Raw genomic sequence first — 27,700 nt, forward strand, 5'->3', positions numbered from 1 at the left:
TTCTTCTTATGCTATAGCTTTCCGTTCTGTTTATGTGCATCTTCTCTCTGCACCCCCTCAGCAGTCATCTGCACATCTGCACTCCTAAAGCTCTGCAGAGAAGCAATCTTGACGTGATTGTAAATGTGATTGCATCCAGATTCTTTTTTTGGGACGCTCTTTTCCTGACGGCGAAATTCTACGTAGCAGGAATTTTGATACAACCGGCTGCACGATACCACCACCAGTTCCTTTTCTGAGCGGGTTTTAGAAATTCAGGTGGCACATTGTGGGTATAGAGAGGAATCATAGAATCATAGAGACTCATAGAGTTGGAAGGGACCACCAGGGTCATCTAGTCCAACCCCCTGCATAATGCAGGAAATTCACAACTACCTCCCCACACACACACACCCCAGTGACCCCTACTCCATGCCCAGAAGATGGCAAAGGTGGGGGGAAACCTCCAGGATCCCTGGCCAATCTGGCCTGGAGGAAAATGGCTTCCTGACCCCAAAGTGGCAATTGGCATTACCTTGGGCATGCAAGAAAGGGCCACGAGAGCCAAACACTGATGCAAACCTTCCTGCCCTCCCTCTTGTGATCTGCCTAAGGTCATAAAATCAGCATTGCTGACAGATGGCCATCTAGCCCAATATGTTGGTTTTAAACCCAAGACTATAAAAGTTGTCTTGATGGATCAGTCCAAGTTCATAGAAACATTGGATCATAGAGTTGGAAGGGACCAGCATGGTCATCTAGTCCAACCCCCTGCAAAATGCAGGAAATTCACAACTACCTCCCCAACACACACCCAGTGATCCCTACTCCATGTCCAGAAGATGGTCAAGATGCCCTCCCTCTCATGAACTGCCTAAGGTCATCGAATCAGCATTGCTGACAGATGGCCATCTAGCCTCTGCTTAAAAACCTCCAGTGAAGGAGAACCCACCACCTCCCGAGGAAACCTGTTCCACTGAGGAACCGCTCTGACTGTTAGAAAGTCCTTCCTAATGTTTAGCCGGAAACTCTTTTGAGGAGAGGCAAAAAAAAAACTTGCCGTGTTTTAAATACAGTTTCCCGGAGCAAAATTTCCCTCTGTTTCGGGGTCTCGCTTTCTTGAGCTTCAATCCCCGACTTTCCAGCCATTTGCTCCGCAGTGGAACGATCCTATTACACATCCATTAACCTCCGGAGAAAAGCCTTCTGAGGATCTATCGAAGGCTTGGCAGTGATTAGCCGAGAGGAACATGCCGTTTACCAACAGGCGGCCTGCTAGTCCGGGGAATTTACTGTCAGACGGCTCAGCCGAGGCAGGGTACACAGATGGGAATACGCAGTTAACGGCTGCACAGAACGGTGGGGGAAGGAAGCCCCAAGTTGGTTAAAGGGCTTTAAAAGAGTTCCTGTAACGCTGGAAGAGTTGAAGGATGCAAAGAGGGGAGATCAGGCTGTGGGGCTTTGCGTTTTCAAAAGTGCTCTGCGTCACTTTCTTGTTTCCAATAGTTGTAGATTGGGCTGAGAGGAGGGTTGCCAGGTCCCTCTTCGCCACCGGCGGGAGGTTTGTGGGGTGCAGCCTGAGGAGGGTGGGGTTAGGGGAGGGGAGGGGCTTCAGTGCCATAGAGTCCAATGGACCAAGCGGCCATTTTCCCCAGGGGAACTGATCTCTATCGGCTGGAGATCAGTTGTCATAGCTCAAGGGTGGGGAACCTTTTTTCTGCCAAGGGCCATTTGGATATTTATAACATCATTCGTGGGCCGCACATTCTGGCCCTGCCCCCTTTAACCCCTCCATTGTCGCCACTTCCGCCCCCAGCCCTCTTGTAGTACAGAGGAAATACGTTTCTCAACAGCCCAGGTGGGAAAGGGTTAACATAGTTTCTTGGGCGGTCCTAGCAGCTTCATAGCTAATGACTCTTCTGCAAGGGGGAAAGACGGTTCCTTTTCTCGGCAAAACAAACTCACATCTGCCTTGAATAGAGGCTATTCCTGTCCGCGGGAGGGGGCGGATCGCCAGTCTTAGATCCTTCTGAGCTAGATATCTGCCAGGATCCATGAAGGGCCAGACCAAATGATTTCGCGGGCCTTATATGGCCCCTGGGCCTGACATTCCCCACCCCTGTCATAGCGGGAGATCTCCGGCTAGTTCGTGGTGGTTGGCAACCCTATTGACGGGCGTAGGAAATAGCTCGGGATCACTCTGTTTTCTGACGGTTTACGTAGGCTGTAATGGGGAAGATGAACAGCCGCTTTTGTCCTTCCTCATTTGCTGCTGCTGTAACAAGGATGGGGAATTAACGGACCTCAGGACACCGTCTGTCACTTAATAGTGTTCTGATGAATGCAGCCGCCCAGTGTCTTTTCAAAATAATTACAAACTATCAGGGCTGGGTGCTTGTCGGGAGCCGCGAATGCCGTCTCCGCAATGCGTGGGGCAGCTATCAGTCCCCGGGAAAGTGATAATTGGGTCTCCTCGAATTATGATCATTACAGGCTGCGAGGCCGCGGAGAGGCACTGGTTGTTCTAGGCGCTCGCTAATGTGGGAAGATGAAATGGAGCCGGCCCCTAAAAGCTCTCGCTCGCCGCAGGGGTCTTTCAGATGTCTTCCGCATACGCGGCCCACGTCCTAACCGTGAAATCGCGTCACCGGGAGGGAGGAAAGGCCCCCCGGGGCCCTTCCGTGCGCGTTTGCATGCCGGGCGGTGCTGCCCACGCGTCTCAGCGTGATGCGCAGTGACTGGAGCATGGCGCACCAGCAAAGAGCGGGTGCCGACTGAGCCAGTCACTCAGAGGTAAGGTTGCCAACCTCCAGGCGGTGGCTGGATATCTCCTGCTAGTACAACCGATCTCCAGGCGACAGAGATCAGTTCCCCTGGAGACAATGGCCGCTTTGGAAGGTGGACTCTATGGCATTGAACGTATGAACACATGAAGCTGCCTTATACTGAATCAGACCCTTGGTCCATCGAAGTCAGTATTGTCTACTCAGACCAGAGGATTTAAGTGGAAGTCACTCACAGTGCAATCCTAAGAATGCTTTCTTGGGAGAAAGGTCCGGTAGGATTCTGAGTACACCTTCTTAGGATCGCACTCTTAGGGTCCCAACCTTATCCACAGAATTTGTGGGCCCCATTGATCCAAATGTCAGTTGGCTTATTTTCAGGTTATTTGTTTCCTCCAGAGGATCTACTGCCATGCAGAAAACTACGTGATGCTTCTAACACAGGCAATGATCGGGCACATGTGTATCGCTCTCACATTTAAACCTATTTTCGTGAAATATAAGAAAACGGGAGGAGCTGATCCTTTCCAAATTATCCCTGTGATGGATTCGAATGCTAGAATATGAAACTTGCTTCGTGCATTAGTGCTGTGATTCCACCAATGGCTAGCCCAATGCATTTCCCTGCATTTAGAACCTCGTAAGCAGAGGGCGCTGGTCATGCTTATATCAGGCATCCATTCTTCAGAGGTACATTGCCTCTGTACATGGAGGTTCCATTTTGCTTTCAAGGTAATAACACATAGTATTTATATAGTGCATTTCAAGAGCTATATAAAGGACATCATAGGTAGAAAGACCTCAGTGGTACTTCGCAATGAGATTGACAACAACCCTGGAAAGTGATCAGCTCTAGTCTACCTTATGGCACAAGGTTGTTGTGAGGGTAAAATGCAGGAGTGGAGACCTACATACTCCTTGGTGAAAGTGTAGGATTAAAATCAGATGCACAGATTGCTGTTTCCTGGCAATCTGGATGAGTCTCTCCTCTCTCTCTCTCTCTCTCTCTCTCTCTCTCTCTGTCTTTCTGTGTCTCTGTCTCTGTCTCCTAAACTGGGAGATGCCTGCTTAGTGTCAAAGGAACATCCTTGGTCTTCAGCTGGAGACCAGAAGCTTGGACAGGCAGCCATTAATGAGAGCAAAAACAAGTGTGGAAAGGCAATTAATATGTAAATCTCCTGGGTAAGATTTTTCGTAATTGCTTAATCTCCTTGCAAGAAGTACTGTATTTATTTCCATACGGAGGCAAGACAAGCTTAGCTTTGGTCTTTTCTGCATGGCTGTTTCACTGTGAGGATTTCGGGTCTGTTTGTGTTGATCATGAGTGCTGTTTCAGACCATCAGAGGTCGCCTCGCTCTCCCCCTGCATTTCCCTGCGTTTGCAAATTCGAGATAAAACAGGTCTCTGAAAATGCAGGGAAACGCAGGGGGAGAGCGCGGTGAACTCTGACTGCCAGAAACGACACGCATAATCAACACAAAGACCTGAAGTCCTCAGAGGGGTGACGACAAGGGAAACAACCATGCATAAAAGACCTTTGTTACTGAGATTTCTCCCAGGGGAGGGTTCTGTCTCCCCATACACCCCCCCCAAAAAAAAACCACATTCCTGCACCACCAACTTTTAAAGTTTACACACACAGTTGAAACGAGGCAGGAGACTGAAGCCACTTCCGACGGCAGTTGGCCGCTGACCTTTTTGAGTGTGGACCCTATGTTCTCCTGTCCTCCGGTTCACCCTCACCACAACCCTGTGAGGTTGGTTAGGCCGAAAGCGAGTGGCTGGCCCAAGATCACCTAGTGAGCGTTGCGGCAGGGTGAGGATCTGAACTTGGGTCTTCCCAGTCATTTAGTCTATTTAAAGTCAGTGTGTTTAAATTGTTTTAATGTTGTGCGTCCGGAGAGCCAGCGAGGTGTAGCGGTTAAGAGCAGTGGCTTGGAGCGGTGGACTCTGTTCTGGAGAACCGGGTTTGATTCTTCTTCTTCCTCTTCCTCTTCCTCTTCCTCTTCTTCTGTTGTTTAATCTGATGTAAAGTGCCCTGAGCCCGGCTTGCCGAGGGAGGGCAGGATAGAAATAAAAGATGATGATGGTGATTATTATTATTGTTAACAACAACCGTGGCTGTCAATATTCACACTCGGGTGAGAAGACTTCAGTGTAACTGGAAAGAGGAAAAGATGCCTCTGAAACAAGCAAACAGAAATTGACAAAGGTTGGCCAGCTGCAAGTAGGATCACTGGCTTTTCAACTGTACTCTGCGGCTGTGATTCAGTTTGTTTCAAAGCTGGGGAAAGGTCAGATTTTTTGGGACAGTTGGCAACGCTTTGCATAAAGCTTGCAAGCGGAGCATAGTCTTGTTCTGGAAAGGTTTTAGCACACGTTGAGTTTGCATTTCTTGATTTCCATCCCGCTTTTCTCCCCAGTTGGGAGACAAAGCAGCCTAGGACATCATTCTCCCCTCCTCCATTTTCTCACAGCAACCCTGCGAGGTAGGCCAGGCTGGGCGTTTGCGATGCGGCCATGGTCACCCAGCAAGCTTCCATGGTAGAAGAGGGGATTTGAACCCGGGTCTCCCTGGTTGCTGCTCCGCCACTCTTATCTACTATGCCGTAGTGGCCTTTAGCATTTCTTCTCCTTGATGCAATTCAATTTATGCTGTTGGGTTTTATCTTACCGTTGATTTTTATCAACTGCTTTTAGTGGCTTTGACTTTGGTTCCGTTTGAACATTTTCTTGCTGGCTGCGGCTGTTCATAATTGGGAATCAGGGTGCTTTAGGCTACTTCTGTAGACCGTTGATTTCAGATACATTTTAAAGGGGTTTTTAATGTTTTTTTTTCTCTGATGTGGGCTGCTTTAAGGGTTTTTTTTAAAGATATAAGTTCTCTAAACAAATGCATCCCTATATATCTACAGAACTTTACAATTCAATTTATGATGCTTGTTTTCTCTTATTTTTTATTTTTATCAATTGCTTTTAGTGGCTTTGACTTTGGTTCCTTTGAACTTTTCACTGCGGGCTGAGGCTGTGTAGAATTGGGATCCAGGATGCTAAGGGCTGCTTCCGAAGACAGTGGATTTTAGAGATGCTTTAAGGTTTTTTTCTCTCTGATGTAGACTGCCTTAAGGGTTTTTTTTTAAATAACAGGTACAGATTCTCTAAATAAATACATGCATACATACACGTGGAAGGGACCACCAGGGTCATCTAGTTCAACCCCCTGCACAAAGCAGGAAACTCACAACTACCTCCCCACCCACCCCCAGTGACCCCCTAGAAGATGGCCAAGATGCCCTCCCTCCCATGAACTGCCCAAGGTCATAGAAATGTATGTATGTATATGTATGTGTGTATGTATTTAGAGAACCTGTACCTCTCTCTCTATGTGTGTGTGTGTAAAGTGCCGTCAAGTCGCAGCCGACTTATGGCGACCCCTTTTTGGGGTTCTCATGACAAGAGACTAACAGAGGTGGTTTGCCAGTGCCTTCCTCTGCACAGCAACCCGGGCATTCCTTGGTGGTCTCCCATTCAAATACTAACCAGGGCTGACCCTGCTTCGCTTCTGAGATCTGACGAGTTCGGGCTGTACCATGCTGCCTTCCCTCCTCTCTCTCTCTCTCTCTCTCTCTCTCTCTCTCTCTCTCTCTCTCTCTCTCTCTCTCTCTCTCTCTCTCTCTCTCTCTCTCTCTCTCTCTCTCTCTCTCTCTCTCTCTCTCTCTCTCTCTCTCTCTCTCTGTTTTGCATGGTTAGCAGCCCCAGTTTATATATGTATACATGTATATATGTATGTGTATGTATATATGTATATGTGTGTGTGTATATGTATGTATGTATTTAGAGAACCTGTACCCCCCCTCTGTGTATATATGTGTGTGTGTGTTTTGCATGGCTTGCTGCCCCAGTTTATATATACAAGTATATGTATGTATACGTATATATGTAGGTATGTATTTATTTGGAGAACTCTCTCTATATATATCAAAGATAGGACACTTTGGAGGACATTGATTCATAGGGTCGCCATGAGTTGGAAACGACTTGACGGCACATCACACACACACACACACACATCTATCTATCTATCTATCTATCTATCTATCTATCTATCTATCTATCTATCTATCTATCTATCTATCTATCTATCACGTCTCCCAGTGTGCAAACATAAAGCCCCCTTGGAAAGCTCTTGACCTACGCCTGCACTACATTTAAATCCAGGGTGAGTTTGAGCCATGAGTAATATTCGTTGGTTGGTTCTTGTAGGTTATCCGGGCTGTGTGACGTGGTCTTGGTATTTTCTTTCCTGACGTTTCTCTAGCAGCTGTGGCAGGCATCTTCAGAGGAGGACTCTGAAGCTGTGGCAGGCATCTTCAGAGGACTCCTCCGAAGATGCCTGCCACAGCTGCTGGCGAAACGTCAGGAAAGAAAATACCAAGACCACGGTCACACAGCCCGGATAACCTACAAGAACCAATGAACTCTGACCGTGAAAGCCTTCGACAATATTAGCTGGGTTCCAGAAAAGGGAGACCTTCCAACTCTCCGAAACAAAACGGCTCGTAAATGCACACCACTACCAGATCCACGGGAGAGCAGCTCCCTCTGGTCGCTGGGAGGCAGTTTCCCACGCCTCGGCTGACTCTTCGGCAGCTGAGCTCGGACTGTAAAGGGACGGCCAGGGGCCAAGAGGCAGGAACATTGCTGGCCCATAAAACCCTTCATATCCGTTGATGGGCGGTTGAACTTGAACTTCTCCGTCCGCACCAACGTTTCCCTGCCTTGTAAAACAGGAACTCAAAATAACTCGACTTTCCCAAGGCAGTCGTGAGCGGGAGGACCGACAAAAACAGAAACCACCAAATGGTCACTGAGCTGAGGCCTTCAAGAGAAAGAATCAAATCCTGAGCAACTGAAAGGAGGCATGATGTCCAAAGGCATCTGCAGACGTTCAGTACCTCTTACTGAAGTGAAATGAGAGGGCAGGATTGCAATCAGCACAAAAACGGCACGCAGGTCAGAAAGGCCCTCAAACTAAATTTGGGTTGCTCATGGCTAGGAACGAACCAAGATGAACTCCAATAACTAGCCAGTGTGGTGTAGCCCGAGACCCTGGAGAGCTGTTGCCCGTCAGAGTAGACAATACTGACTTTGATGGACTAAGGATCTGATTCAGTAGAAGGCAGCTTCATGTGTTCATATGTGTTCATGGCTCCGTTGACTCAGGCTATGCCAGCAGCAGCACAGACCAGTCCTTGGCAGCCGGCTGAGGCGCTGGTTCATCTGGGTGGCATAATCCCCTAAAGTAGAGGAGGAAAGCTTCGTCTGTTACCACCACCTTCTCTCCCCATCTGCGAACCATGCCAGTGGTGCTGACCTTTCTCTGGAGAACATATTTTCTCTCTGCTTGCTTTTCTGGTTTCCGGCCAGTGTGCCTTTTCCCTTCTGCATCGATGTACCAAAGAAACAGCTTGGGAGGTGGGGGCCTTGGATATTCTCCCAGGCACTGGCATGGTAGTCGTGACATTTCTTAGCTGTTGATGGTTGCTTTGAGCGTAGGGTTGCCAGCCTTCAGGTGGGGGCCGGAGATCCCCCCAGAATTACAACTGATCTCCAGACGACATCGATAGCTTATTTGTGTGGTATTTATTTGTTTAAAACATTTGTTCCACTGCTCCTGGGGAGAATGGCTGTTTTGGAAGGTGGACTGTATGGCACTATACCCTACTGAGGAGGAGGAGGAGGAGAAGAAGAAGAGCTGGTTTTTATATTCCAACTTTCTCCACCACTTAAGGAAGAATCAAACCAGCATACAATCACCTTCCCTTCCCCTCCAGGCGACAGAGCTCAGTCCACCTGGATAAAATGGCCACCTTTGAAGATGGACACTATGGCATTATAACCTCTTGAAGTCCCTCCCCTTTCCAAACCCAGCTCTCCTCAGGCTCCACCCCCCCCCCAAATCTCTGGGATTTTCCCAGCCCGGAGCTGGCAACCCTACATAGTAGAGAGCCCTGCTTCATACTCTCCCACGCACAGAGCTTACAGAACCAGCTGTTCTTCTCAACCCAGCTCTGATACAGGTGACCTCTGATGAGCAAAATTAATTATGGCTTAATATGTAATAATAATTAAGTGCAGTCAAGTTGCCACAAACATATGACAAGCCCTCGTGGGGTTTTCAAGGCAAGAGATCATTGGGGGGGTGACCTTGGGCTAGTCGCAGTTCTCGTAGAGCTCTCTCGGCCTCACCTACCTCATCACTATATGAACACAAGGTGTCTGTTGTGGGGAGAGGAAGGGAAGGAGATTATAAGCCAGTTTGATTCTCCTTAAGAGGTAGGGGGGGAATCAGCATACAAAAACTAACTCTTCTTCCTCTGCAGAGGAAAAAACCAACTCTTCTTCCATTAGGGTTGCCTGAGGAGGGCGGGGTTTGGAGAGGGGAGGGACTTCAGTGCCATAGAGTCCAATGGCCAAAGCGGCCGTTTTCTCCAGGTGAAGCTCTGTCGGCTGGAGATCAGTTGTAATAGCAGGAGATCTCTGGCTAGTACCTGGAGGTTGGCAACCCTGTCTTCCATCCAAATATTAACCATGACCAACCTTGCTTACTTGCTGAGCTCTGACAAGCTCGGGCTAGTCTGGGCTATTTTTATCCCTTCATGGAGCATAGAGTGGTACACAGATTGGTTTTTTCCCCCTCTTCCGTTTCATCTGCACAACTATCTTGTGAGGTAGGCTAGGGTTTCCTTGCCAAGCAGGAATCTGAACCCAGTCCTTCTCTGAAGCAGGGCTTGCTCAAACGCTATGTTTCCCCCTCCAACATGCAACTTTGAGGAAGTATTTGGTACGTGACTGGCTCACTTTGTGTAGCCGCTCTGGTCCATGCACCATGCGCAAGCCCAAGAATATATCTCAAAATCCTTTGCCGGATGTAGGGGTTCCCTCATAATTGAGCCCATGTGGAAATAGTTCCCCCGGAAGCTTGAAAACCACTAGTTTTTAATGATTAAAAGACAAAACGGAAATTCTCCAGAACGTTTGTTGTAGGAATTCAGGCCGTGAAGTCTTACACAGCCTCGGATGCCCTGAAATACACATTTCTCCACCAGTCTGTGTAGTAATTGGACCTTTGCCTATTGCAGACTCTGTGTTTGTGTGAATTGGGGACTCACAGCGAACGATTTCAGAGCTTTAGCAAACTGATTAGTTTATGGGATTAGTAACATAATCCCGGGGCTTTCCATTGCAGGTCACCAGTTTGACTCTCGATTTAATTAGCTTTGCTTACCTGGCTGGTAACTGTCTGACATGTCCACGGGGGAGAGGGGGGGCTCGAAAAGAGAGAACAGAAATATTCTGTCAAGTTAAATCCCAGTTTCCTAACCAAAAAAAAACCCCACATTTTTGTTGTTGTTGTTTGACTGCCGGCATGATTCTCTTCCCACGCCTGCTCGTAAAGCCTTTAATGAAAAGTGTGACCCCTTTTTAACAAAACTTTAAAGTGGGTTTAAACTAGGAATCCCCCATGAGCCACGTCCAAGGATTACCCAAATCCAACCGTATCCGGGCAGAAGAAGGGGTATTACTCACCTCCGGAGTACATGCTTGGCATGAGAAACCAGCATGGTGTAGCGGGGAAGGTGTCGGTTTAGGATCTGGGATGCTGAGTTCAACCACTTACACATCTAGGAAACCTCTGGGGTGATCTTGAATTTGTCACTCTTTTTCTTGGCCTAACTACCACCCAGGGCTGTGGTAAGGTTAAAATGAGGAAGGAAAAACCATGTACTGTATGCACCATTCTGAGCGCTTTGGAAGAAGGATTTTAAAAAATATAAGTTGAGTATCCTTTATCCGGACATCCAAAATGTGGAAATATCCAAAATAGGGACATTTTGAGCCGACATGCAGGCATTATTCACAGGCCCTCAGCAGCGCACCAAACTGCTTTCTGATGGTTCAATGTAGAAGAAGAAGAGTTGGTTTTTATATGCCAACTTTCTCTACCACTTAAGGGAGACTCAAACCGGCTTACAATCTCCTTCCCCTCCCCACAACAGACACCCTGTGAGGTAGGTGGGGCTGAGAGAGCTCTAAGAGAGCTGTGACTAGCCCCAAGGTCACCCAGTTGGCTTCATGTGCAGGAGTGGGGAAACAAATCCAGTTCACCAGATTAGCCTCTGCCGCTCATGTGGAGGAGTGGGGAATCAAACCCAGTTCTCCAGATCAGACTCCACCGCTCCAAACCACCGCTCTTAACCACTACGCCACGCTGGTGTACACAAAAAATACACAAAATTATTAAAAATATTGTTTAAAATTATACTCAGTCTATGCGTATAAAGTGAATATAAAACATATGTAAAACATAAATAAATTTCGTGTTTAGACGTGGGTCCCATCCCCAAGATATCTCATTATGTATATGCAAATATTCCAAAATACAGAAAGATCCGAAATACGGAACACTTCTGGTCCCAAGCAGTCCGGACAAGGGATACTCAACCCATATTAATAACGGTATCAGCAGCTGTTCCATGTTTATGGAGTGTGCTGCAGAAAGGCATGATGGTAGTATCTTAACTTCTACAGCGTATAAACAAGCACAAGGACAGACCTAGTTAAATAGTGATTTTTTATTAGACCCTTACGTGGTTTGAGGATACATAGAATAAGAGATACGTAGAATCATAGAGTTGGAAGGGACCATCAGGGTCATCTTGTCCAACTCGCTGCACAATGCAGGAAATTCACAATGACCTCTCCCACACACACACACAGTGACCAGAAGATGGCCAAGATGCCTCCCTCTCACCATCTGCTTAAGGTCATAGAATCAGCATTGCTGACAGATGGCCATCTAGCCTCTGCTTAAAAACCTCCAGGGGAGTTTACCAGCTCCCGAGGAAGCCTGTTGCACTGAGGAACCGCTCGAACTGTTAGAAAATTCTTCCTAATGTCTAGATGGAAACTCTTTTGATTTAATTTTAACCCATTTGTTCTGGTCCAACCTTCTGGGACAACAGAAAACAACTCAGCACCATCCTCTGTATGACAGCCCTTCAAGTACTTGAAGATGGATAAGTTGATTTCATTTATTCACTTATATCCCACTGGGGTCCCAAAGCAGCTTACATCATTCTCCTTTCCTCCATTTTGTCCTCACAACAACCCTGTGAGGTAGGTTAAGCAGAGAGTGCGTGACTGGCCCAAGGTCACCGAGTGAGGTGCTGTAATGGAGTTGGGATTCAAACCAGGGTATCTTGGATCTAGTACAACAACATTCTAACTTCTACACCATGCTGGTTCTTTCCGGTTGTATACTGGATGTCCCCCGCAAAAAATTACTTTTGAGTTTGGCTCAGGAAAAGCGGCGTATAAATATTTTTGATAAATAAATTTGCAAGTCTTCAACATTCTCCCAAATGGGACATTTTTATTTTATTTTATTTTATTTGCGATTCAGATTTAGAATGTGGTGTTTTAGAATCTGAAATCTTGGCTTCTGGATAAACATTTACCTCCAACATATGAAATTGCACAAAAGAAAAAACAAGTGTTGTTGGCATCTCTGAGCAGTTTTTATTTTGCAAGGCATAAAAATGTGAAATCACACAGGCTGTTATGTCTCCAACTGCCAAATGCCACACTCTATCAAATATTATCTGTCAAATGCAGTCAAACACTAAACATGGCTGCGGGTCATGTACAAAAGACGGTCTAGTACCACATGCAGAAGCTGAATATTATGGGTTGTCAAATATATCCTCGGGAAGAGAGGCTCCGTGGTTGAGCTTGGGGCCACACTTTAATGGGTTCATGCCTGTGAGGATGAGGGTTCAAATCCTGTGGCTGCTTGTCAGAGGAGAACGGCAGTCATAACTTCCCACAGAGTGAATCTCTGTTAGATTTAAGAAGAGTTGGTTTTTATATGCCAATTTTCTCTACCTTTAAGGAGACTCAAGCGAGCTTACAATGGCCTTCCTCTTCCCACAACAGACACCTTGTGAGGTAGGTGGGGCTGAGAGAGTTTGGAGAGAACTGTGACTAGCCCAAGATCTCCCACCTGGCTTCATGTGTAGGAGCAGGGAAACGAACCCAGTTCATCAGATTAGAGTCCGCCACTCATGTGGAGGAGTGGGGAATTGAACCCTGCTCCCCAGATTAGAGTCAACTGCTCTTAACCACTACACCATGCTGGCTCTCTACACTCTTTACCACTATGCCACACTGGTTACCCCATGATGCTCAGATGTGGGCCTTAAATTCCGCTTTGTTTTGGGGGAACCTGTTGGCTGCCAAGGCATATGACAAGTAAAGCAGAACATAAGGGTCTGCATTGGGGGGGGTAGGTGTCAAAGGTCAGTAACGAGGTCATAGGGCACAGCCGAAACAATATCAAGATCACATGAAGCTGCTTCATACTGAGTCAGACCATACTGGTCTATCACAATCCGTATTGTCTGCTCAGACTGGTAGCTGCTCGCCAGGGTGCTAGGTCTTTCACATCACCTACTACCTGATCCTTTTAACTGGAGATCTCAGGAACCGAACTTAGGACCTTCTGCATGCAAAGCAGATGCTCTACGATTGAGTCATGGCCCTTCCCCAAAGCCAAAGGTTGGGATCCATTGAGAGGAGGACCTATGGTAGGAAGAAGCAGGCTGGAAGTTAGGCAAGTCCAATGTAGAGCATAGGCTTCATGAGGACAAAACAGGAAGTAGTCAAGATGTAGGCTTGGCAGATCTAGAACCATCTTCACCCGTGGAGGAGTTGGCTCAGAATGAAGGACCCAGCCTGGAAAATAGAAGCTTTATGCCTCCAGGTTGGCTCTGATTGGACCAGTCAGCTGACCCCAACTGCTTTCATTGGGCCCCTCCAGACAGGGTGTGCTCCCTCTGCTGGCCATCTTGGGGAGGGCGCTGTGGTACAGGGGAGAGTCTGGGCCAGCCACAGTCTCTCTGAAGGCAGGTAGCTGACTGGTATGCGGAACAAAAGGCCCCACCTTCTGGATCTGAGTCTCCCATACACCTGCATTTGTATGCCATGGGTCACTGGAGTTAGTTTCTAATTGGGCTGCTCCACATAAGGAGGGTGAAGCAAGTCACATCCGCAAGCCCGTCCCACATGCCGAGCACAGCCACATCCCAGTTTAGCGTTGGGTGGAAGCAAGATCTCCAGGCCACCCTTAGTGGTGGTGGTGGAGGAGGAGGAGAAGAGGAGGAGGAGGAGGAAGAAGAAGGAGAAGAAGAAAGAGAAGAAGAGGAGGAGGAGGAAGAGTTGGTTTTTATATGCTGAGTTTCTCTGCCACTTAAGGAAGACTCAAACCGGCTTACAATCACCTTTCCCTCCCCCTCCCCACAACTCTAATCTGGAGGACCGGGTTTGATTCCCCATTCCTCCACATGAGCAGTGGACACTAATCTAGTAAACTGGGTTGGTTTCCCCACTCCTACACACGAAGCCATCTGGGTGACCTTGGGCTAGTCACAGCTCTCTTAGAGCTCTCTCAGCCCCACCTACCTCACAGGGTGTCTGTTGTGGGGAGGGGGAGGGAAGGCGATTGTAAGCCGGTTTGATTCTTAAGTGGTAGAGAAAGTCGCCGTATAAAAACCAACTCTTCTTCTTCTTACAGTTTTCCTACCTAAGTAGACAAGAACAAAGGTAGGGATGGTGTGGGGGAGACACAAACCAACCAACCGGCCTCTTAAAGGTCGCAAAAGAAGCAGACGGAACAAAATGCAAATTGCTTATAGTTCAATGCTTTACTGCATTAGGAAGGCAGTTAGGAACCATTTATGTAACCCAACATTACTTTTCTGCAATCCCTTTTAACAAGATTGTTAAATCTGAGGGTGGGGATGGACAAAGGAGAGAAAGCGTTTTTTTCTATTTAAGCCTGCTGCTTGGAGGGATAAAGTTCGGTGTTTTAAAATGTCACTGCCACACTTGAACACATGTACACATGAAGCTGCCTGATACTGAATCAGACCTTTGGTCCATCAAAGTCAGTATTGTCTGCTCAGACTGGCTGCGGCTCTCCAGGGTCTCAGGCAGAGGTCTTTCACATCACCTATCTGCCTAGTCCCTTTAACTGGATATGCTGGGGATTGAACCTGGGACATTCTGCATGGCCAAGCAGATGCTCTACCACTGAGCCACGGCCCCTCCCCTAGAGAACACATGAATCTGCCTTATACTGAATCAGACCCTTGGTCCATCAAAGTCAGTACAATCTACTCAGACTGGCAGCGGCTCTCCAGGGTCTCAGGCAGGGGTCTTTCACATCACCTACCTGCCTGGTCCCTTTCACTGGAGATGCCAGGGATGGAACCTGAGACCTTGTGCATGCCAAGCAGATGCTCTAGCACTGAGCCACAGCCCCGCTGAAACTTAATGTGCAGCCACCCACTGTTCTCACATCTTTCCTCCTAGTTTCTCTAGGGCACAAAATAGTCCGTAGGGGGATATTGAAGGACTATAATGCTGGACCCCGGTTCTGCCGGCATTTATTTTAAAAGTCTGGTTGTTACCGCCGTTTATCAGGCAGAAGATAGCATTTCCCAAGTTTTGGTAGCTGAGATCTTAACTGTGGATGCTGGGGATTGAACCAGGGACCGTCCGTACCCAAAGCATGTGGACTGTCGCTGAGTTATATTAAGGATGGCTGGTTTTGAACATTGCTGAAAGCGGTGTTCGGGAGTCTGCATTCAGCTGCCTGTCCCACACTGTGGTGGTGGTGGTGGAGGAGGAGGAGGAGGAGAAGAGGAGGAGGAGGTGGTGGTGGTGGTTTTTATATGCCGACTTTCTCTACCACTTAAGGGAGACTCAAACTGGCTTACAATCACCTTCCCCTCCCCACACAGACACCCTGTGAGGTAGGTGGGGCTGAGAGAGGGCTGTGACTAGGCCAAGGTCACCCAGCTGGCTTCGTGTGGAGGAGTAGGGAAACAAACCCAGTTCACCAGATTAGCCTCCGCCGCTCACATGGAGGAGCTGGGAATCAAACCCGGTTCTCCAGATCTTGAGTCCACCACTCCAAACGACCGCTCTGAACCACTACACCACGCTGTTAGAAAAGCCAAGGAAGTTTTTGCTCCCATGCAAGAGCGCAAAAGTGTAACTTAACAGCTGCAGGGCCTGGAACGACAGGCTGTGGCGCATGGTGCTGTCGAGCGGCGCAGGTTCCTCTGGGTTGAGCTTTTCCTTCTAGTGACCCCGCGGCTGGGAGCCGGAGCCTGAAGAATGAAAATTCTACCAGCTCCCGCTCAAGCATATTAAACAAGGCATCCTCCCGGTGGGAATACAGGAATGTACCAGGGGTGTACCGAAAATGGTTGATTTGTGTGTTTTCCTCCCAGTTTTGATTCCTTTTAAAACTTTTGTCATTGTTATTAGATGTGGGGGGGGGGTTTCCGTGGGAAATGCATTTCCAGCTGCATATGTTTTTGTTTTTCGTCAAATTTGGATGATGTTACGAGGATTGTACCCTTCTCTCACGGCGCTTTCCTGCCGACCTTTAAGCAGATAGGAAAAAGCGGCCCAGTTGCAGGGGAGATTCATGCGAAACACATTTCTGGCGCTGCCTTTTTTTGTCTTCGATCCGGGGAAAACTGGGGCAGCTGCCCTAGTTCCCAGGCCCTTAAATAAGCCTTGGGAAATTGAGCTTTCTTTGAAGTCTTAGATGGCAGCCAGACTCTAGCAGGAAGCTAGCATCATTGAGACAGATTCTCGCTGCCCGGTGAAGGTGGATATCTGGGCAAAAAGCATCCAATGCAGGGAGAGGAGGAGGAGGAGGAGGAGGAGGAGGAGGAGGAGGAGGAGGAGGAGGAGGAGAAGAAGAAGAAGAAGAAGAAGAAGAAGAAGAAGAAGAAGAAGAGTTAGTTTTTACATGCCGACTTTCTCTACCACTTAAGGGAGAATCAAACCGGCTTACAATCACCTTCCCTTCCCCTCCCCACAACAGATACCCTGTGAGGTAGGTGGGGCTGAGAGTGTGTGACTAGCCCAAGGTCACCCAGCTGGCTTCATGTGTAGGAGTGGGAAACCAACCCAGTTCACCAGATTAGCCTCCGCCGCTCATGTGGAGGAGTGGGGAATCGAACCCGGTTCTCCAAATTAGAGTCCACCACTCCAAGCTACTGCTCTTAACCACTGCACCACGCTGGCTCTCCTAACCCCTGGGCAAAGGGTCACTGTTGCAACTCTGTGGGGCAGGAATGCAGCCAAGAGCCTTTTTCTGGCATCTAACAAACACATTCTGAAATTACCTGGTAATAAACCACAGTTCAGTCCGCACTGAAACATGCGCATGCTTACTAGGAAATCCATTTCCAGTTGTCAGTCCTTCCAAGGCGTGCCCAACATGCCAATCAGCAAAGGTCCATTGGAACTGAAGTCTATAAGATCAGAGCCGCGACTGAGAAGGCCCCGCTTTGTGCGGTGGGTTGATGAGCCACTGCTGTGGGGAGGAATAAAACAGGAGCATGAGCTCACACTAGGGGAGAGAGGGCACAAGGGCGTCTAGGACATGTGGGTGTTATAAGTGAGTGTGCACGTACTACTGAGAGTTATGTGTTCTTCCTGCAAAGGTATTAACACTCCTAATTTAGCCTCTGTGTGTGTAAAGTGCCATCAAGTCACAGCCAACTTATGGCGACCTCTTTTTTTTTTAGGGTTTTCATGGCAAGAGACTAACAGAGGCGGTTTGCCAGTGCCTTCCTCTGCCCAGCAACCCTGGTATTCCTTGGTGATCTCCCATCCAAAAAGTAACCAGGGCTGACCCTACTTAGCTTCTGAGATCTGACGAGATCAGGCTAGCCTGGACCATCCAGGTCAGGCCTAATTTAGCCTACTCTTTGTTAAATCTCAGTGTTATTTTTTAAGGCTTTTAAAGTCTGTGATCATCGCTGGTGTGATATACGCTGGGGATCTGATCTCTGTTTCTCACTTCTGATCTGTATTGCAGTTCAGGCCCCAACAGCATCTACTGGGCTGGATCCTACCACTTTCCCCTCGCAGTTTGCCCGATTCCCTATAGGGGGAGCTATAGGACAAAGGGGTCTCTCTATCCCTACCATGGCCTTTTCAGTGGTCAGAGGGGCCATTCCTTCCCTTTAACCAGCAAAAGAATGCCAGTTCAAGCCATTAAAGAGTCAATCTCCAACATTCATCTATATTTTTTACCATGGGGGTGTATTTTAATGGGTTTCATGGTTATTCTACAGAACTGCTGGACAGAAGTATCCCAAATAAATACATGATACCTAATATATACAGTCATGCTAGGAAAAGTTGAGGGCAGCAGGAAAACAGGAAGACCCAACAAGAGATGGATGGACACAATAAAGGAAGCCACGGCCCTCAATTTGCAAGATCTGAGCAAGGCTGTCAAAGATAGGATATATTGAAGGACTTTCATTCATAGGGTCGCCATGAGTCGGAGGCGACTTGACGGCACTTAACACACACATAATATATACATGCATGTTTGGGTCTGCCATTGTATGAACACATGAAGCCACCTTCTCCCAAGTCAGGCCATTCGTCTGGCAGGGTGCATATTGTCTACTCTGCCTGGCAGCTGCTCTCCAAGGTCTTAGTCAGAGGTCTTTCCAACGCTTTCCCCTGATCCTTTTAATCGGAGCTGTCGGGAATCGAACCTGGGTCTTTCTGGAGGCAAAACAGATGCTCTACCACTGAGCCTCCTTTCTCCCTTCGCTTCTAGACAGAGGTGGAATTCTACATCCAGAAGGAGGTAGATCCCCATGTTGCCGTCGCCAGTTAAATGGCATGTATATGTATAATATTTTGATTTTTTAAAAAAATAAACTGAAATTTCAGTTTTCTAAATACTCCTGTGGTTTGTCTCTTCACCTTGCCCCATAAAGGGTTCAATACTAACAACTTAGTAGAGGCAAAAGCTTACATGAGACTGGGTAGGGTTGGCCACTCTGGCCTGGGAAACTCCCAGGGATTTGGAGGGGGGAATTTGGGAACAGATTTATCTAGGCTCTATAGCTTCCCATAGAGTTTGACCGCCGAAGTTACCATCCCTTCCAGGGGAACTGATCTGTGTATTCTGGAGGTTGGTTGTAATTCTGGGAGAACTCCAGGCCCCACCTGGAGATTGGCAACCCCCCAACTAGGTAGGCTGGCCCAGTCCTTTAAAGTAACGAGGTCTGTCTTAATTCCACCCTAGTTCCTGCAAACCCAGGGGGCAGGGAAGGAAAACCGAGGGCACCCCGAACAATATTTTTATAAGGCATTGCCCCTAAAAAACAAAATGGGAACAGTGACTTACCGGGAGGGTTGCCAGCTCCGGGTTGGGAAATACCTGGAGATTTTTGGGGGTGCAGAAGACGAAGAAAAAGAAGAAGAGCTGGTTTTTATATGCCAGCTTTCTCTACCACTTAAGGGAGACTCAAACCGGCTTACAGTCACCTTCCCTTCCCCTCCCCACAACAGACATCCTGTGAGGTAGGTGGGGCTGAGAGAGCTCTAAGAGCTGTGACTAGCCCAAGGTCACCCAGCTGGCTTCATGCAGAGGAGTGGGGAAACAAATCCAGTTCACCAGATTAGCCTCCGCCGCTCATGTGGAGGAGTGGGGAATCAAACCCGGTTCTCCAGATCAGACTCCACCGCTCCAAACCTGAGGAGCCTGAGGAGGGCAGGGTTTGAGAAGGAGAGGGACTTCAATAGGATATAATGCCATAGAGCAGAGGTTCCCAAACTGTGCTCCAAGGGGAGGGGCCGTGGCTCAGTGGCAGAACATCTGCTTGGTATGCAGAAGGTCCCGGGTTCAATCCCCAGCGTCTCCAGTTGAAGGGACCAGGCAAGCAGGTGATGTGAAAGACCTCAGCCCGAGACCCTGGAGAGCCGCTGCCAGTCTGAGTAGACAATACTGACATTGATGGACCACGGGTCTGATTCAGTATAAGGCAGCTTCATGTGTTCATGTGTGAGCACTTGGTGTTCCGCGAAGCATCTCCTAGTGCACCGTGAAGAGATTGGAAAGAAAAATACTGTCATTCAATTTAGTATATAGGGGCTAGGTGAAAATTCGTGCTCTGTGACAAATTTCTCCCCTGAAAAGTGCTCCACGACCCAAAAAGTTTGGGGACCTCTGCCCTAGAGCCCACCTTCCAACGTGGCCATTTTCTCCGGGTGAACCGATCCCTGTCGCCTGGACATCAGTTGTCCTAGCAGATCTCCAGCCACCCCCTGGAGGCTGGCAACCCTACTTACCAGGGGGCAGCTCCCTGGAAACAGGAGAGGAGCGGAGAGCCGGGACCCTCGCTTCCAACGCTTGCATGGCACTGTTCCGGCTGGCGGCTCCGCAGCGCTCCCAGGGCACGCCCCCTTGGGGCGAGATGACGCTGGCAAAGCCCCGGCAACCTGCAGCCAGTCCAGGTTGCAAGTCGGGCAGGTAGAACGGAGCAGGTAGGACGGAGCGGCACTTCCTGCTTCGACGGGGAGGAGCCAGGAGGGAAGGGGAGAGCCAGGGAGAGACTGACAGAGGCACGGCAGAGGTGACGGGAAACAGCCTCCTCAGCCAGCCGAGCCTGCCTCTCTCCCCCATCTTCCGAGGATGAAATCGGACAGCGAGGAGAACAAGCCTGGTAGGTCCCCCTTGCCGCTGCTGCAAGGTCTAAGGCTAGGGCCGAGGGAGAGTGTTTGCAAACCACCCCTCTCCTGTCTTGCCTGCCAAGAGCCTAGTTTCCCAGGCCTGGCTTTTTGTTTGGCTCCTTGCTCGGAGGGAACCGACCTGAAACCAACGGGGTGAATCCCTGGTTGGGTTTTCTTGCCTTGCCCTCCCAAGGGTGCGCGTTGAGAGCATGGGTCGAAGCCAGGAGCCCGAACCCGCAAGGGCGATGGAGGGGTTCGTGTGGGCGGGAGGCAGGTGTTTGCGTGCGCGCAGGTCTCTCGGCCGTTTCAATATCGTGCAGGGCTTTGCCGAGCGGCCCGGCCTTTTGGGGAGCAGAAGGGACTCCGGCCGAGCAGGAGAAGTTGAAGTTTGGAGCTGAAAGGATGCGGTCGGTTTCTTTCTGTTAGTGGGGAAAGGGGGGAAGAGCCTCAGGCGGCAGCCTCCGAAACGTTCGCCTGCAGGGAGCTGCGGTCCTGGCGTTGCTACCGTGCCGATCCCCAAACACAGATGGTTTTGTACGATTGCGCGGCGGAGAAGCCTCAGATTTGACATGCTGGGAGTGGCCGCTGCACGCATGAGATAATTCTTCACGGATCTTGCCCTCCTCCGCTGCTCGGGTTGCAGTAAGCCTGGGGGTTATTGTTTGCTTCCTTCTTAAATGTTCTTTGCATTTCCAGGAGGAAGTTCATAAGGTGTCTCTCGGTTGTTGTCATGTTTCGAGCTCCAAATATTGACCGAGGAACACGGCTGCGTGTTCTTGTTTTGGACGGACAGAAGGGGAAATGCTGTTGATTGATTTTGCGACGTGCCTTTCTCCCCAGTGAACCCCGAGCAAGTCACGTGGTTCTCCTCTCCTCCATTTTGTCCTCACAACAACCCTGTGAGGTAGGCTAGGCTGGGGGCGTGTGAGTGGCCCGAGGTCGCCCAGCGAGCTTCCAGGGCCGAGCAGGGATTCGAACCTGGGTTTGCCAGTTCGTAGTCCAACACTGTAGCCCCCGTGGAACGCTGGCTCTTGAAAATGAACACAAAGTGTCCTACATGGTCCCCCTCTCCTCCATTTTATCCTCACAACAACCCTGTGAGGTAGTTTGGGCCAAGAGTGTGTGAGTGGCCCGAGGTCACCCAGCGAGCTTCCATGGCAGAGCAGGGATTCGAATTTGGGTTTCCCAATCCATAGTCCAACACTCGAACCCCACATGGCACACTGGCTCTTGAAAATAAACTGGAAAGAGTGTGGGAGGGCCTATATTTGGGTGAGATTAGTGTGTGAAAAAAACAGGCCGGCTCACTTGTCGCTTACTCCACACGCACCCACATCTTGGCAGCATCACCTAAGCGCCAGTACTTTGGACTCCTGTAGCTTTCGATCGAGGCCAAGCCGTTTCCGCGTCTCACTCCTGCCAGGTGTAAGATTTTGAATGTCGATAGGAAGAGTCCTTAGGCCTACCCTTGCGTCGCCACTGGGAAAGGGAACCTTGGGTGTGTCTAGAAACCAGGCCGCTGTGTTTGCCGCACATGCGCACGCATGTTTCCGCCCGGGTCCGGTCCATGCGAATGCGCAGGCGGGCAGTTTTCTGAGTGCTGCCCACCCTCCGGTTTACAATTGGCACCGTGGCTCGTGGGCAAGACGTGTAACCATCACTGGTCTGTTTAAATTGCGCTAGAGGAGGCAGATCAGTGGTGTGATGCTTCGACCGGGGGGGGGGGGGGAACGACACACAGATATTCCTGCCAATATAGGGAGGGGTGAGAAATAGATAAGGTTTTGAGTCATGCAGAACCGTTAGACTGTCTGTCGGGTTTTTGTTTACCCAGTGTGCAAAATGTGTGATCGTGAATGCTTTTTTTTCCAAGTGTCTATTCCTCCGAGAACTCAAAACACCTCTCAGCAGGCTGAAAAAAAATGCAAAATACAAAAGGCACATGAAGATGGTTGGTTGGTTGGTTGGTTGGTTGGTTGGTTGGTTGGATTGATTGATTGATTGATTGATTGATTGATTGATTTTTAACCTGCCCTTTCCCAACCAAGGTCGGGCTCAGGGTGGCTTATGTCAGATGAAAACGCAATCTCCGCAGTAAATAAGTATAATTAAAACCGATAAATACATCCGCACAATTAACAATTAAACCAAGAGTCCAATGGCACCATGTAAAATTGGTACTGGTGGCGCCCCATCGGTGTGGGTCAACATGATACACTTCAGCATATAATCATAAATTGTCTTCTGCATGATGGCCCTCGTAAGAAAACAATTTTACCCTTGATTGATAAAATGAAATGTAGCCAAGAATCTTCCATATGCCAGTTTCTAATGAATGACTCTATCCCTGAAGTCACATTAAAGGTGGTGGAATTTTTGACGGAAGTTGTCAAGACTAGGATCAAAGTTTCAATCATATTTATATGGGAAATGTATGGTTTGAGGATTCTTGTGTACCGTCTATGCTATATTTCTGAGAATATGCCAATAAAGGTTGATTGATTGGTTGATTGATTGATGCCCCAGCCAGGTGGAAGGTAGAGGTCGATCGATGCAAGGTGCAGAAAACGGCAAGCGTCACCACGGGCTCAGGGAGGCTGATCACGATGGAACCATCGCTGCCCTCAACCAGGGGCCTGGCGGACCAACTCCGTCTTACAGGCCCCATGGAATTGAGTTATGTCCTGCAGGGCCATGGTCCCACTCAATATATACCAAAACAGTAGTGAAAGCTGTTGGTGCATTCGTCCTCTCCAGAGAATCATAGTCCCGTTTTACAGGTGGGGAAAACAGAGAAAGAAAGGGAGCGACTTGCCAATGGCCACCCAGGGTCTAGACGTGCATTTCCGGACCCAGAAGGAACGAGCCTCTGGACCACCCTGGCAGAACTGCAGGCTAGCCGAGGCTCACCTGTACGGTGAGAACAAAATGGTAATAGCGGCAGTCTCTTCGGATGGATTGAAGCCTAATCCTGAAGATCTCAGTTATTAAATCATACTTGCAAATAGTCCTTTGCATGGACTGAATAGGAGCCCTTGGGCAGCCTGTGGCTCCAACCCTCCTTAACGTTCGGTGGCGTTTTCAGCAGTCAAAGCATTTTGTGTCGATTCTCTCCTTGTAATCCTTACCGCAACACACCTATAAGGTAGGCCAGCATTCTCACTGGAGTCGTGTTGCAGACCGTGGGTGGTCTGAGAGAGAGCATCATGCCTAATGCCACCTAGTGAGTTGAAGGCCAGGGCAAGATTTGAACTGGGGACCCCACCCACCTAAGTTCATCTCTTGCCTTGAAAACTGTGTGTGTGTGTGTGTGTGTGTGTGTGTGTGTGTGTGTGTGTGTGTGAAGTGCTGTCAAGTCGCTTCCGACTCATGGTGACCCCATGAATCAATATCCTCCAAAAAAAGTCCTATCATTAACAGCCTTGCTCAGGTCTTGCAAACTGAGGGCCTTGGCTTCCTTTACAGAGTCAATCCATCTCATGTTGGGTCTTTTCCTGCTTCCTTCAACTTTTCCTAGCATGATTGTCTTTTCCAGTGACTCTTGTCTTCTCTTAATGTGACCAAAGTACGATAGCCTCAGTTTAGTCCTTTTAGCTTCTAGGGATGGTTCAGGCTTCAGGCTTGAAAACTCTTTCGGGTCACTGTAAGTCGGCTGCAACTTGAGCACATGAAGCTGCCTTCTACTGAATCAGACCCTTGGTCCATCAAAGTCAGTATTGTCTACTCAGACCGGCAGCGGCTCTCCAGGGTCTCAGGCAGAGGTCTACTTGCCTAGTCCCTTTAATTGGAGATCCCAGGATCAAACCTGGGACCTTCTGCATGCCAAGCAGATGGTCTACCACTGTGCCACAGCCCCTTAACGGCACTTTACGCCCCCAAAACCTCCTCCCCCCCAAAAGAACAATCAGCCTCAGCCTAGTAGAAATCAAGGGCAGTTCTTCTTTCCTTGGGGGTAAGGGGATCTTCAGTTTATTTGAATGGAACACATTGGAAACGTGAAAAGGGAAATATCCCCACCCCGCCTCGATCTCCTCCTCACATCATCCAAGGGAAAGTTATCATTTAACTTTGGGATAGTGGACTTTGCTCTCTGAGGAGGTGTGGCTATATGGTCAATTTGGGGGGGGAACACACAACTTGGGCATCAATCCAGCATTATCTTTTTTGCGATAGGTAAGCATTTTGTGGCTTTGTGTTTGGAGAAGGGTGTTTTTTGTAAGGAGTAAAGTTTCTCCAGGATCTAATAGTGGCTCTGAAACGCATTGTAGTAGCTCCTGACAGGAAGGAAGTAGATTCCTTTAAAATGTGGTGTTGGAAGAGAGTGTTACAGATACCATGGACTGCCAAAAAAACAAATCAGTGGGTTATAGATCAAATCAAGCCTGAATTGACCCTAGAAGCTAAAATGACTAAACTGAGGCTGTCGTACTTTGGTCACATTATGAGAAGACAAGAGTCGCTGGAAAAGACAATAATGCTAGGAAAAGTTGAAGGCAGCAGGAAAAGAGGAACACCCAAATTGAGAAGGGTGGACTCAATCAAGGAAGCCACAGCCCTCAGCTTGCAAGACCTGAGCAAGGCGGTTAATGATAGGACATTTTTGAAGGCCACTGATTCATAGGGTTGCCGTGAGTCGGAAGCGACTTGACAGCACTTCACACACACAGTCGTTCCTTCGAACCATGCTTAGAAATAACAACAACAACAATCAACATTGCACGTTTCCCATATATCTCAGCAATCGTCACCAGAGCCCTGTAAGGTAGATCGTATCTCGATACTGCTGCTAAGAAGGGCAGGGGGTGAGCCCTTAGGATAACCCGAGTTTGCACTGGAAGAATGAGACCCAAACTAGGAATTCCCCCATGGGTGCTGTTAGATCTCATCTTCTCCAGCTCCCAGTTTCCCATTCCCTATCCCTGCTAAATCACTGTTCTTCTTTTGTCTCCATTTTCTTTCGGTGGGAAGCCTTGTTAAAAATAGTCACCAGTCTCAGGGTTGACCCTTCAAGGTCTCTCGCAGATTAATTTTCTCTGTGCATCAGTTTTCCAGTGCAAATGCGTGTAAAATGTACATGCGTGAATATTAATGTGCGATGTAACATACAACTTCCTTCTTTGTCACATGGGAGCTGCAGTTAGATTCTAAATAGCAGATTGTAGCTCAGACAAGAGTCACTGGAAAAGTTGAGCACAGCAGGAAAAGAGAAAGACCCAACAAGAGATGGACTCTATTAAGGAAGCCACGGTCCTCAGTTTGCAAGATCTGAGCAAGGCTGTTAAGGATAAGACATTTTGGAGGACATTGATTCATAGGGTCGCCATGAGTTGGAAGCGATATGATGGCACTTGACACACATAGCTCAGTTTTGAAGCAAATACCACCTTGGCTTTTCAAACCCTGCAGGGCCAACTGCGGCAGGATAAATGAATGCTGGAAGGAGAGAAGAACCTTCAGCTATCGGGCAGTAGAAGAAGAAGAGGACGAAGAAGAGTTGGTTGTTATATGCCGACTTTCTCTACCACTTAAGGGAGAATCAAACCGGCTTACAATCACCTTCCCTTCCCCACAACAGACATCCTGTGAAGTAGGTAGGGCTGAGAGAGCTGTGACTAGCCCAAGGTCACCCAGCTGGCCTTATGTGTAGGAGTGGGGAAACCAACCTGGTTCACCAGATTAGCATCTGCCACTCATGTGAAGGAGCAGGGAATCAAACCCGGTTCTCCAGGTTAGAGTCCACAGCTCCAAACCTCCACTCTTAACCACTACACCACACTGGCTCTCAGTAATCCTTGATACGTGGAAAGGGGCCTTCTAAACACAGCCCTGGTTTCTTTGGTGAAAGATCTGGTGGATCCAAGACCATCTCTTCTGTGTTAAGAGAGCACTCATATTGACTGTATCGTAAAGCCCAGAGCCTCTCAGAACCAGGTGGCTCATATGCGCATCTGTGTTTTGAAGTCGAGATGCATACCTGTAGCGACGGTTGGCCAGATTAGATCTCATCTCCTCTTTAAATTAGTCACAAACTTGGGTCCTTGCTATTATCCATCATTTTCTTCCCCCTCCGGACTGATCAGGCTCTTTAGTCAGAGGAGGAGAGAAAGATAAAGAGGATGAACGTTATCCGATTTGCGCGTCGAGCCGCGGGAGCTGTGGCTGCGAGCGGGCCGAGATCTTCTCAGGGCGAGCGACTGAGCAGCTCTCTGGCTATTTCTTCTGTCTCTTATCTCCTGCTGGCCTCGTGCGATAAGGGATCTTGTCAGCATCCCATCTTTTGCCGAAAATCTGATTAAAAACAGAGGTGGGACCTTACTTGGGTTTAACTGATTTAGAAAGCTCTCCTGCACCGAGCCTTCGAGAGAGGCCGTTCAAACTTCCTGGCTAGGAAAAAAATAGGAATCTCGCCTTCTCTTCAGGGCTTAGGGGAAATAGCAGCTGTGTTACTTCTGGGGGCCTCGCTTCAAAAAGGATGTGGGCAGAATCAAGCGGGTGCAGAGGAGAGTGAGGAGGAGGATCGGGGGGCCTGGAGACCCAAGCCCTACGAGGAAAGGCTGAGGAAATTGGGAATGTTCAGTCTGGAGAAGAGGAGGTTGAGGGGGGACAGGATTGCTCCCTTTAAGTATTTGAAGGGCTGTCACTTAGAGGAGGGCAGCAGAGGATAGGACTCACAATAATGGGTTTAAATTGCGGACAGAAAGGTACCAGCTGGATATTAGGAAAAAAACATTTTACAGTAAGAGTTGTTTGACAGTGGAATCAGCTACCTAGGGAGGTGGTGAGCTCCCCCTCACTGGCAGTCTTTAAGCAGCGGCTGGACAAACACTTGTCAGGGATTCTCTAGGCTGATCCTACATTGAGCAGGGGGTTGGACTAGATGGCCTCTATGGACCCTTCCAACTCTATGATTCTATGTTTTTACATTTATCCCATGTCTCCAGCAGACCAGAGGATTAGATCCAGCAATCCTGTTCAATTCCCCTCCTTATACAGCACATCCCATACAGCCTTTGTACATGCTGGTCCCGTGACCCTAAGCTAGAGTTGCCAAACTCCAGGTGGGGCCTGGAGGTCTCCTGAATGTACAACTGATCTCCAGATTACAGAGAACCGCTCCCTTGTAAAAAAAAAAAAAAAAAAAGAATACGACTGCTTTAGAGGGTGGATTCTACGGAATTATATCCCCTTCTGAAGCCTCTCCCCTCACCAAATCTTCCCTTCCCAAATTCTATCCCCAAATCTGGATGGCCTCGAACAGCCTCTCAGCATCCACAATGCACACATCCTGCTTCCATTTGCAATATAAAGC

The 27,700-nt window shown here is 48.6% G+C and overlaps 1 protein-coding gene across 4 annotated transcripts in view; it reads left to right on the top strand.

Moving 5' to 3' along the window:
* KAZN (kazrin, periplakin interacting protein) overlaps positions 1 to 27,700 on the top strand; it is a 274,010-nt gene that overhangs the window by 179,187 nt on the left and 67,123 nt on the right. For 2 of the 4 annotated variants that reach the window (XM_056865099.1, XM_056865101.1), the window contains exon 1: positions 20,326 to 20,384. The exons of the other annotated variants lie outside the window; for them this stretch is intronic. In XM_056865099.1, the coding sequence (XP_056721077.1) occupies positions 20,354 to 20,384 (31 nt within the window). In that variant the 5' untranslated portion in view covers positions 20,326 to 20,353. Of the gene's footprint in view, positions 1 to 20,325; positions 20,385 to 27,700 lie in introns of those variants that run through there. 4 annotated transcript variants of the gene reach the window in all.

Source organism: Euleptes europaea, chromosome 19 (assembly GCF_029931775.1).
Source record: "Euleptes europaea isolate rEulEur1 chromosome 19, rEulEur1.hap1, whole genome shotgun sequence".
In the NCBI taxonomy this organism is placed as follows: Eukaryota; Metazoa; Chordata; class Lepidosauria; order Squamata; family Sphaerodactylidae; genus Euleptes; species Euleptes europaea.